Raw genomic sequence first — 12,500 nt, forward strand, 5'->3', positions numbered from 1 at the left:
GGTTTTGGGTTTTTGTGAGGGGAGATAGAGAGAGGAACAGGGGGGAGATGAGAGAGATGGGGGAGCGAGAGAGGGGGGGGGTGAGGGGTTAGAGAGAGGGGGGTGAAGGGGATAGAGAGATAGAGAGAGAGCGAGGAGAGAAAGGGAAGGAGGGAGAGGGAGAGAAAGGGGGAGAAGATGGAGGGAAGAGAGAGAGAGAGGGGGGGGGAGAGAGAGAGGGAGAGAGAGAGAGGTAGAGAGGGAGAGAGAGGTGAGAGAGGATAGAGGGGAAGGGATAGAGAGAGAGGGGGGGGGGAGAGAGAGGGAGACAGGGAGAGAGAGAGGGAGAGAAAGCGTTAAATCAGAAGCCATTTTACCTCAGGTGTAGGCCCGAGCATAGAAACATAGAAACGTAGAAATGAGGTGCAGGAGTAGAGGCCATTCGGCCCTTCGAGCCTGCACCAGCACCGCCATTCAATATGATCAGGGCTGATCATCCAACTCAGTATCCCATCCCTGCCTTCTCTCCATACCACCTGAGCAGTCCCTTAATAACTTCACATTCACATACCTTCACAAAATGATGAGAGGGATAGACAGAGTTGACGTGGAAAAGCTTTTCCCCTAGAGAGGAGGGAAAATTCAAACAAGGGGACATGACTTCAGAATTAAGGGACAGAAGTTTAGGGGTAACATGAGGGGGAACTTCTTTACTCAGAGAGTGGTAGCGGTGTGGAATGAGCTTCCAGTGGAAATGGTGAAGGCAGGTTCGTTGGTATCATTTAAAAATAAATTGGATAGGCATATGGATGGGAAGGGAATGGAGGGTTATGGTATGAGTGCAGGTGGATGGAACTAGGGGAGAATACGTGTTCGGCACGGACTAGAAGGGCCGAGTGGCCTGTTTCCGTGCTGGAATTGTTATATGGTTATATGGTTACATTCCTAGAGTCACAGCATGGCACAGTTAGATAGAGCTCTAGGGGCTGGTGGAGTCAGGGGATATGGGGAGAAGGCAGGCACGGGTTATTGATTGGGGACGATCAGCCGTGATCACAATGAATGGCGGTGCTGGTGCTGGCTCGAAGGGCCGAAAGGCCCCGTCCTGCACCTGTATGTCTATGTTTCGATAGTAGTTCAGGACCGCTCTCTAGTTGGTGAGAGGACGGTTCACAGTTGCCTGATAACAGACGGGAAGAAACTGTCCCCGAATCTGGAGGTGTGTGTGTGTGCGTTTTCACACTTCTGTACCTCTTACCCGATGGGAGAGGGGAGAAGAGGGAGTGACCAGGGGGGAGGTGGGTGAGACTGGTCCTTGATAATGTTGATGGCCCTGCCGAGGCAGCGCGAGGTGTGGATAAAATGGGAGTCAATGGAAGGGGGTTTGTGTGTGCGCGTGTGTGTGTGTGTGCGCGTGTGTGTGTGTGTGACGGTCTGGGCTGCGTCCACAATTCGCTGCGATTTCTCGCACGGAGCGGTTCCCAAACCGTGCCGTGATGCGTCCCAGAGGCGGCGCATCTGTAGAAGTTGGTGAGAGTTGTATGGGACCTTCTAGGCAAAAGGTTTACGGGAAAACTGCAGATGCTGGCAAAATCGAAGGTAGGCAAAAATGCTGGAGGAACTCAAGAGGGTGAGGCAGCATCTCCGGAGCGAAGGAATTGGCGACGAAGGAGAGAAGGAATCGAAGAAGGGCCTCGACCCGAAACGTCTCCAATTGCTTGCCAGTCTCACCCCGGTCACTCCCTCTTCTCCCCTCTCCCATCGGGCAGGAGGTTCAGAAGTGTGAAAACAAACGCACACCTCCATATTCAGGGATAGTATGTTAGAAACATAGAAACATAGACAATAGGTGCAGGAGTAGAGGCCATTCGGCCCTTCGAGCCTGCACCAGCACCGCCATTCAATATGATCATGGCTGATCATCCAACTCAGTATCCCGTCCCTGCCTTCTCTCCATACCTCCTGGTCCCTTTAGCCACTAGGGCCACATCTAACTCCCTCTTAAATATAGCCAATGAACTGTGTGGCCTCAACTACCTTCTGTGGCAGAGAGTTCCAGAGATTCACCACTCTCTGTGTGAAAAAAGTTCTTCTCATCTCGGTAGATTTACAATCCATCACTCTATAATCACCCCTTCCCAATACAATCAGTATAACAAATATCCCACTCACAATCACCTATCCTCATCCCAATATCCTTTTAAACTCTCTGTAGTGATTTGTGGCTGTGGTCTCATGGGGGCCCTGAACAACTGCAGAAGGACCAAGTCTATTTACACAAAAAAGCTGGAGAAACTCAGCGGGTGCAGCAGCATCTATGGAGCGAAGGAAATAGGCAACGTTTCGGGACGAAACCCAAGGTTTCGGCCCGAAACGTTGCCTATTTCCTTCGCTCCATAGATGCTGCTGCACCTGCTGAGATTCTCCAGCTTTTTGTGTACCTTCGATTCTCCAGCATCTGCAGTTCCTTCTTAAACCCTTAAGAATTTCGTAAGTTTCTAGAAGATCCCCCCCTCAATCTTCTAAATTCTAGCGAGTACAAGCCGAGTCTATCCAGTCTTTCTTCATATGAAAGTCCCGCCATCCCAGGAATCTTCCCGGCTATTATCGGGCAACTGAATCATCCCACCACAACCAGAGAGCAGCACTCTCTGGTTCGAAGGAAGGGTCTCGACCCGAAATGTCGACCAATTCCTTCTCTCCGTAGATGCTGTGTGTGTTATGATTGTGTTTATAATTTGTTTGGTTGTTTTGTTGTTTGTCTTTTGCACAAAAGTCCGCGAGCATTGCCACTTTCATTTCACTGCACATCTCGTATGTGTATGTGACAAATAAACTTGACTTGACTTGATTTGCTGCCTCACCCGCTGAGTTTCTCCAGCATTTTTTTTGTCTACCTTCAAGGAAGTAGAGGCGCGGGCGGGAGTGTTTTCGTGGCCGTGACTTCGACACGGGCACGGCGTGGGAGAAACATAGAAACATAGAAATTAGGTGCAGGAGTAGAGGCCATTCGGCCCTTCGAGCCTGCACCAGCACCGCCATTCAATATGATCATGGCTGATCATCCAACTCAGTATCCCGTACCTGCCTTCTCTCCATACCCCCTGATCCCCTTAGCCACAAGGGCCACATCTAACTCCCTCTTAAATATAGCCAATGAACTGTGGCCTCGACTACCCTCTGTGGCAGAGAGTTCCAGAGATTCACCACTCTCTGTGTGAAAAAAGTTCTTCTCATCTCGGTTTTAAAGGATTTCCCCATTATCCTTAAGCCGTGACCCCTTGTCCTAGACTTCCCCAACATCGGGAACAATTATCCTGCATCTAGCCTGTCCCACCCCTTAAGAATTTTGTAAGTTTCTATAAGAACACCTCTCCATCTCCTAAATTCTAGAGAGTATAAACCAAGTATATCCAGTCTTTCTTCATAAGACAGTCCTGACATCCCAGGAATCAGTCTGGTGAACCTTCTCTGTACTCCCTCTATGGCAAGAATGTCCTTCCTCAGATTTGGAGACCAAAACTGTACGCAATACTCCAGGTGTGGTCTCACCAAGACCCTGTACAACTGCAGTAGAACCTCCCTGCTCCTAGACTCAAATCCTCTTGCTGGCAAGAATGTCTCTCCTCAGATTAGGAGACCAAAACTGTACTCAATACTCCAGGTGTGGTCTCACCAAGACCCTGTACAACTGCAGTAGAACCTCCCTGCTCCTATACTCAAATCCTTTTGTTAGGAAGAATGTCTTTCCTCAGATTAGGAGACCAAAACTGTACGTAATACTCCAGGTGTGGTCTCACCAAGACCCTGTACAACTGCAGTAGAACCTCCCTGCTCCTATACTCAAATCCTTTTGCAATGAAAGCTAACATATACCATTCGCTTTCTTTACTGCCTGCTGCACCTGCATGCCTACCTTCAATGACTGGTGTACCATGACACCCAGGTCTCGCTGCATCTCCCCTTTCCCAATCGGCCACCATTTAGATAATAGTCCTGCTTTCCGTTTTTGCCACCAAAATGGATAACCTCACATTTATCCACAGAAGTCGCGGGTGGTCCCGCACGTTAGGGACCCGGTTTCATACGTACCTCTGGCCCGCTGTGATTGTCACAGTCTCGTTGGCTGCAGGGAGAGCTGCGACGTTAGAGGCGGTAAAAATCTTCGTCTCGGACAGCTGCAGGGGAGAGAAAGTTCACTTTGTTTCAGTGAGGTTTCGGAGAAATGTCCGAATGGTTAAAAAATAAATGTTTTAAACCAGCGACTGAAGAACACTCCTCGACAAACGAGAGCTTCCCTCGAGAGTCAACAACCGCACAGGGTGGAACAACCTTAAGAATAAGGAGTAAGCCATTTAGAACGGAGACGAGGAAACACTTTTTGAGGGAGTGCAGCGTAGGTTTACAAGGTTAATTCCCGGGATGGCGGGACTGTCATACGCTGAGACCTCAGAATGGAGCGGCTGTGGGCTTGTACACTCTGTGGAGTTTAGAAGGATGAGAGGGTATCTCATTGAAACATATAAGATTGTTAAGGGAACATTACCATCTGGTTTGGGAATTGCTCTGCCAAGGACAAGCCGAGTCGATCCAGTCTTTCCTCATATGAAAGTCGGTGGCCGATTGGGAAAGAGGGAGATGCAGCGAGACCTGGGTGTCATGATACACCAGTCATTGAAGGTAGGCATGCAGGTGCAGCAGGCAGTAAAGAAAGCGAATGGTATGTTAGCTTTCATTGCAAAAGGATTTGAGTATAGGAGCAGAGAGGTTCTACTGCAGTTGTACAGGGTCTTGGTGAGACCACACCTGGAGTATTGCGTACAGTTTTGGTCTCCAAATCTGAGGAAGGACATTATTGCCATAGAGGGAGTACAGAGACGGTTCACCAGACTGATTCCTGGCATGTCAGGACTGTCTTATGAAGAAAGACTGGATAGACTCGGCTTGTACTCGCTAGAATTTAGAAGATTGAGGGGGGATCTTATAGAAACTTACAAAATTCTTAAGGGGTTGGACAGGCTAGATGCAGGAAGATTGTTCCCGATGTTGGGGACGTCCAGAACTAGTGGTCACAGTTTAAGGATAAGGGGGAAATCTTTTAGGACCGAGATGAGGAAAACATTTTTCACACACACAGAGAGTGGTGAATCTGTGGAATTCTCTGCCACAGAAGATAGTTGAGGCCACACAGTTCATTGGCTATATTTAAGAGGGAGTTAGATGTGGCCCTTGTGGCTAAAGGGATCAGGGGGTATGGAGAGAAGGCAGGGATGGGATACTGAGTTGGATGATCAGCCATGATCATATTGAATGGCGGTGCTGGTGCGGGCTCGAAGGGCCGAATGGCCTCTACTCTTGCACCTATTGTCTATGTTTCTGTGTAAATCAGCCATGATCATATTGAATGGCGAATGGTGCAGGCTCGAAGGGCTGAATGGCCTCTACTCCTGCACCTATTTTCTATGTTTCAGAAGTCTGAAGAAGGGTTTTGTCCCGAAACGTTGCCTATATCCTTCTATGGAGCGAAGGAAATAGGCAACGTTTCAGGAAGGAAATAGGCAACGTTTCGGGCCGAAACCCTTCCGGGTTTCGTCCCGAAACGTTGCCTATTTCCTTCGCTCCATAGATGCTGCTGCACCCGCTGAGTTTCTCCGGCATTTTTGTCTCCCTTAGATAGGTTCTTGATTAGTACGGGTGTCAGGGGTTATGGAGGTGAGGGCAGGAGAATGGGGTTAGGAGGGAGAGATAGATCCGCGTGATTGAATGGTGGAGTAGACTTGATGGGCCGAATGGCCTCATTCTGCTCCGATCACTTCTGAATTCCACTGGCCAGCTCTCCTAATTTTCGTTTAGTTTAGGGACCCAGGCCCTTCGGCCCCTCTGAGTCCGTGCTGACCTCCGATCACCCCATACACTTGCACCCATCTCACTGGGGTCGGGAGGGAGAGATAGATGGGCCACGGTTGAATGGCGGAGTAATAGAGAAACATAGAAAATAGGTGCAGGAGTAGAGGCCATTCGGCCCTTCGAGCCTGCACCAGCACCGCCATTCGATATGATCATGGCTGATCATCCAACTCAGTATCCCATCCCTGCCTTCTCTCCATACCCCCTGATCCCTTTAGCCACAAGGGCCACATCTAACTCCCTCTTAAATATAGCCAATGAACTGTGTGGCCTCGACTACCTTCTGTGGCAGAGAATTCCACAGATTCAAAGGAGAGGAGAGGAGAGGAGAGGAGAGGAGAGGAGAGGAGAGGAGAGGAGAGGAGAGGAGAGGAGAGGAGAGGAGAGGAGAGGAGAGGAGAGGAGAGGGAGGGGAGAGGAGGGGAGGGGAGGGGAGTATATAGCCAGTGAACTGTGTGGCCTCAACTACCTTCTGTGGCAGAGAATTCCACAGATTCACCACTCTCTGTGTGTGAAAAAAAATGTTTTTCTCATCTCGGTCCTAAAAGATTTCCCCCTTATCCTTAAACTGTGTGTGTGGCCCCTTGTTCTGGACTTCCCCAACATCGGGAACAATCTTCCTGCATCTAGCCTGTCCAACCCCTTAAGAATTTTGTAAGTTTCTATAAGATCCCCCCTCAATCTTCTGAATTCCAGCAAGTACAAGCCGAGTCTATCCAGTCTTTCTTCATATGGAAGTCCTGCCATCCCAGGAATCAGTCTGGTGAACCTTCTCTGTACTCCCTCTATGGCAAGAATGTCTTTCCTCAGATTGTGAGACCAAAACTGTACGCAATACTCCAGGTGTGGTCTCACCAAGACCCTGTACAACTGCAGTAGAACCTCCCTGCTCCTAGACTCAAATCCTTTTGCTATGAAAGCTAACATACCATTCGCTTTCTTTACGTCCCTGAAACGTCACCCATTCCTTCTCTCCGGAGATTCTGCCGGTCCGGCTGAGTTACTCCAGCATTTTGTGTCCGTCTTTGGGCAGAATGGCCTCCTCCTGCACCTACTCAAATCCTTTTGCTATGAATGCTAACATACCATTGGCTTTATTCACTGCCTGCTGCACCTGCATGCCTACTTTCAATGACTGGTGTACCATGACACCCAGGTCTCGTTGCCTGCACCATTCGCCATTCAATATGATCATGGCTGATCATCCAACTCAGTATCCCGTACCTGCCTTCTCTCCATACCCCCTGATCCCTTTAGCCACAAGGGCCACATCTAACTCCCTCTTAAATATAACCAATGAACTGTGTGGCCTCAACTACCTTCTGTGGCAGAGAATTCAACAGATTCAAAGCAGAGGACAGGAGAGGAGACGGTTCACCAGACTGATTCCTGGGATGTCAGGACTTTCTTATGAGGAAAGACTGGATAGACTTGGTTTATACTCTCTAGAATTTAGAAGATTGAGGGGGGATCTTATAGAAACTTACAAAATTCTTAAGGGGTTGGACAGGCTAGATGCAGGAAGATTGTTCCCTATGTTGGGGAAGTCCAGGACAAGGGGTCACAGCTTAAGGATAAGGGGGAAATCCTTTAAAACGAAGATGAGAAGAACTTTTTTTCACACAGAGAGTGGTGAATCTCTGGAACTCTCTGCCACAGAGGGTAGTCGAGGCCACACAGTTCATTGGCTATATTTAAGAGGGAGTTAGATGTGGCTAAGGGGATCAGGGGGGTATGGAGAGAAGGCAGGTACGGGATACTGAGTTGGATGATCAGCCATGATCATATTGAATGGCGGTGCAGGCTCGAAGGGCCGAATGGCCTACTCCTGCACCTAATTTCTATGTTTCTATGTTTCTAGGAGAGGAGAGGAGAGGAGAGGAGAGGAGGGGAGGGGAGGGGAGGGGGGGGGGAGGGGAGGTGAGGAGAGGGGGAGGGGAGGGGGGAGGGGGGGGGAGGGGGGGGGGGGGAGGGGAGGGGGGGAGGGGAGGGGAGGGGAGAGGAGAGGAGAGGAGAGAGAGGAGTATATAGCCAATGAACTGTGTGGCCTCAACCACCTTCTGTGGCAGAGAATTCTCCCCTTTTCCTAATCGGCCACCATTCAGATAATACAGTATGGGCTCGATGGGCCGATTGGCCTAATTCTGCTCCCTGTGACCCGACGAGAGTGAAGTTACAGCTTTTTTTTTTTTTTTTAAATCAATTAACAAAAGCAAGAGGAGAAAAGAGCGAAGAGATTAGAAGTTTGTCTTACCTGATAGCAGCCATTAACTGCTTTGGGAGGGCTCCTTTTGTCATCAGCAGTCAGGAAGCTGCTGCAAGGTGCTGACTGAAATATAGGGCAAACTAAAATTGTCAGGAGGCTTCGGAGAGAAGGAGGTCGCCCGCACAAACAGTTTGCTGTGGCTTGCGAAAAACATTTTCTACAATTTAATTAGAACAGAGCCACCAGTAGCGGAGGGAAGGGGGAGAGGGAACAGGGGGGGGGGGGGGGGGGGGGAGTCGGGGGGTAAAGGGGGCAACCCAGGCTAAAAGGCGAATACCAGGCCCAAAATGGCCGGACGCCCCTGGGTCTTCCGAGCCAGCAGCAGGCAGCCTCCTGACGTCAACTGGTGACCAAAAGGATTCTCCTCTTACAGCGGCCACTAGCAGGTAAATAGGAGAGGTACAAATAGAAAATATATAGAAAAGGGGTGAAAAAAACGCGAGATCTGCGTTGATAACGAAAGCAAAGCTACGAAAACGGCGAGAGGCCCTCATCCCACCCCCACAGGATGAGGAGGGGCGATGAGGTATGAGAGGGGAGGGGAGAGGGAGGGAGAGGAGAGGAGAGGGGAGGATCGAGGGGGGGATGAGAGAGGTGGGGGGGGATAGGAGAGGGAGAGGGAGGATAGAGGAGAGGAGGGAGAGGAGAGGACGGAGGAAGAGAGAGAGGAGCAGAGGGGGGAGAGGAGAGGAGGGGGGATGGGGGGGAGAGGGGGGGGGAGGGGGGGAGGGGGAGGGGAGGAAGGAGGGGGGAGGGGAGAGGGAGGGGGGGAGGGGAGAAGGAGGGGGGGAGGGGAGGGGAGAGGAGAGGGAAGGAGAGGGGAGGAGGGGCGGGCGAGCGGGGAGGGGGGGAGAGGGGGAGAGGGGAGGGAGGAAGAGCGGGGGAGGCGGGAGGGAGGGGATAGAGAGGGGGGAGGGGAGGGAGAGAGAGGCGGGGGGGAGAGAGAGGGTAGGGAGATGGGAGAGGACGAGGAGAGGAGATGGGGGGGGGTGGGTCGGAGGAGGGGAAGTTAGGGTGCGGGAGGAGAGGGGGGGGGGAGATGTCAGGAGGAGAGGGGGAGAGGGGAGGAGAGGGGAGGAGAGGGGAGGGAGGGGAGGAGAAGGGAGGGGAGGAAGGAGAGGGGAGGAGAGGAAAGGAGAGGGAGGAGAGGATGAGGAGAGGAGAGGAGAGGGGAGGAGAGGGAGAGGAGAGGGAGAGGGGAGATTGAGGAGAGGAGAGGGGAGGAGAGGGGAGGAAGGGAGGGAGAGAGGAATGAGAGGAGAGGGGAGGAGAGGGAGAGGACAGGGAGAGAGGGGGGAGAGGGAGTAGGGGGGGAGGGGAGATAGAGGGGAGTGGAGGAAGAGAAGGAGTAGAGAAGAGAAGGAGAGGGGAGGAGTGTGGATGAGGAGAGGGGTAGATTCTGAGAGAGGGAGGAGGAGAGGACTTCGGGAGAGAGGAGAGAGAATAGAGGAAAGGTCCGAGATGAGGGGAGGAGAGGAGGAGGAGGGAGAGGATGAGGGCGGGAGAGGGTTGCTGCCGAGAGAAGGAGGGGGGGTGAGGGGAGGGGATGAGGAGAGGAGGTGAGAATTGAGGAGGGGAGCGGAGAGACGAGGTGAGAGAGTGTTGTAGAGAGAGAGGGTGGGGAGGGGTGGAGAGGGGAGGAGGAAGAGAGGAGGGGGGGAGAGGGGGGGAGGAGATTGGGGAGAGGGGGGAGAGGAGGGGGGGAGAGAGGGAGAGGGAGGGGAAGAGAGAGAGAGAGTGACAGAGAGAGAGAGAAAGAGAAGGAGAGAGGGAGCGAGTGGGAGAGAGAGAAAGAGATGGAAGGGGAGGGAGAGAGGGGGAGGGAGGGGGAGGGGAGAGAGAGAGAGAGAGAGAGAGAGCGAGAGAGAGGGAGAGAGAGGAAGGGGACGGAGAGGAAGAGAGAGAGAGAGGGGGGGGAGAGAGAGAGGGAGCGAGGGGGAGGGGAGAGAGGGGGGGAGGAGAGGAAGGGGGGGAGAGGAGGAGAGGAAGAAGAGAGAGAGGGAGGGGGGGGAGAGGAGGAGGGGGAGGAGGGGAGAGGGGAGAGGGGCCAGGGAGGGAGAAAGAGAGGGGAGGAGAAGGAGAGAGGGGAGGGGGGAGGGAGAGGGGGGGAAGGGGAGAGGAGAGGGGAGGCGGAGGAGGGGGGGAGAGAGGGAGGGGGGGGAGAGGGAGAGAGGGAGAGGTAGGGGAGGAGGGAAAGGGGGAAGGAAGAGGAGGAGAGAGAGGGGGGAGAGGAGGAGAGGGAGAAGAGGGGGGGAACAGGAGAGGGAGGGGGAGGGGGGAGAGAGAGGAGAGGGGAGAGGGAGAGGAGGAGGAGAGGAGGGGAAGGGAAAGAGAAGGGAGAGGAGTGAAGGGAAAAGGGGGAGAAGGAGATGAAGAAGGAGAAAGAAAGAGAGAAGGGAGGAGGAGAGAAGGAGAAGGAGAGGGAGAGAGGGAAGGAGAGAGAGAGGAGAGGGAGAGGAGCAGAAGGAGGGGGGGGAGGAGAGGGGAGAGAAAGAGGAGGGGGGAGAGGGGAGAGAGGGGAGGGGAGGGGAAGAGAGCGGAGGCAGAGGAGAGAGAGAGGGAAGGGGAGAGGGGGGAGGGGAGGGAGGGAGGAGGGAGAAGGAGGGGGGGAGGAGAGAGAGGAGGAGAGGGAGAGAGAGGAGAGAGAGGGGGAAGAGAGAGGAGAGGAAAAGATAGGAAGGGGAGAAAGAGAGGGAGAGGGAGTGAGAGAGAGAGGAGAGAGAGGGAAGAGGGAAATGGAGAGGGGAGAGAGGAGGGAGAGGGAGAGAGGGAGGGGGAGGGAGAGGGAGGGCGAGGAGAGATGGAGAGGAGGGGAGGGAACAGAGAGGGGAGAGGAAGAAAGAGGGGAGGAGAGGAGAGGGGAGGAGGGGGGAGAGAGGAGAGAGGAGAAGAGAGAGAGGGGGAGAGAGGGGAAGAGGAGGGGAGGAGAGGGAGAGAGGAGAGGGAAGGGGAGAGAGAGGAAGAGGAGAGAGAGAGGGGGGAGAGAGAAAGGAAGAGGAGAGAGGGAGGAGAGAGGGGGAGAGAGAGAGGAGAGGGGAGGGGGGGAAGAGAGGGGGGGGAGAGAGAGAGAGGAGAGGGGCGAGGGGAGGGAGAGAAAGGGGAGGGGAGGAGAGGGGAGGGGAGAGGAGAGGAGAGGGAGAGGAGGGGAGGGGAGGAGGGAAGAGAGGGGGGAGGGGGGAGAGAGGGAGGGGGGAGAGGGAGGGGGAGGGGAGGGAGGAGAGGGGGAGGGGGGAGAAGAGGAGAGGGGAGAGAGAGGAGGGGAGAGAGAGGGAGGAGGGAGGGGCAGGGAGGAGGGAGGGAGGAGAGGGAGAGGACGCCGAGAGGGAGGGAGGGGGAGAGAAGAGATGGGGAGGGAGGGAGGGGGGGGAGGATCGGGGGAGGGGGAGGAGAGAGGAGGGGGGAGGAGAGAGACGGAGAGGGGAGGGAGGGAGGAGGAGAGGGGAGAGGGAGGGAGGCGGAGAAAGAGAGGGAGGAGGGAGCGAGGGGGAGAGGAGCCTGGAACAGCATAAGCCGTCCCAAGCTGAGAGACCCATGCCAGCCGGCACCAGAGTCGGGGGGGGGGGGATATATTTCCCCTTCCCTTACAAACATAACCTCGGTTAGGGACAGCAACCATGGTCTCCCGTGTTCGGGAACGCCCAGCCTGCAAAAACCCCACCCCGGCTTAAGTCCCCGGTCCCTGTGTGTGTGTGTGGTGTGTGTAATGGCCGCCCATTCGGCGGGGGCCTAGCGTGCCAGCTAAAGCCTGCGTAAGTTTTAAAAAACCCCGACACACCATCCCGCGGACCTCTCTCCCCGTTCCACTAACGCCAGGAGGTCAAACCTCCTCCGGGTTATAAAAAAAAGACCCAGGAACAGGAGGGCTGGAGGGGAAGGGGGCAAAGATGAGGTTAATGGCGGGGGTTTAACAGAGGGACCGTTCTCTGGATCGGTCGGTGCTGCTGATTTTAGTTAGCGCTCCGCTCCCTGTTCAATCCGGGCGCAGGTTACAGAGCTGGGGGGGGGGGGGGAGAGGAAAAAATACGGCTAGGCTGTTCGAGGCGGGGTGGGGAATTTAGGGGGGCAGTGCTGCCCTGAATGAGGATGGCCGGCCCATTGCTGTGACCCGCACCAGCCACAGCTACACACAGCGAGGGGGGTCGCTCTGAGTGCAGAAGCCAGAGGACGAAGGAGGCCTCGACTCGAAAGGACGGGGCTTGCAAAGAGACAGGCCGACAACTTTCACACACACTCACTCTCTCACACACTCACACACACTCTCTCTCTCTCACACACACACACACACTCTCTCTCACTCTCTCTCACACACACGACACACACACACAGACACACCCACAGACACAGACAC

At 54.0% G+C, this 12,500-nt stretch overlaps 1 protein-coding gene across 1 annotated transcript in view; it reads right to left on the reverse strand.

The window, feature by feature from the left end:
- Window positions 1-4,071: 4,071 nt before the first annotated feature.
- Window positions 4,072-12,500, reverse strand: part of LOC129694556 (ubiquitin-associated protein 2-like) — a gene marked incomplete at its 3' end in the record, with an annotated part of 48,368 nt that continues 39,939 nt past the window's right edge. Inside the window, exons 11-12 of the mRNA XM_055631283.1 lie at window positions 8,141-8,215; window positions 4,072-4,157 (exon numbers count right to left, since the gene is read on the reverse strand). Coding sequence (XP_055487258.1) covers window positions 4,072-4,157; window positions 8,141-8,215 — 161 coding nt within the window. The remainder of the gene's footprint in view (window positions 4,158-8,140; window positions 8,216-12,500) is intronic.

The sequence above is a fragment of the Leucoraja erinacea genome, unplaced genomic scaffold, assembly GCF_028641065.1.
Source record: "Leucoraja erinacea ecotype New England unplaced genomic scaffold, Leri_hhj_1 Leri_707S, whole genome shotgun sequence".
Lineage (NCBI taxonomy): Eukaryota > Metazoa > Chordata > Chondrichthyes > Rajiformes > Rajidae > Leucoraja > Leucoraja erinaceus.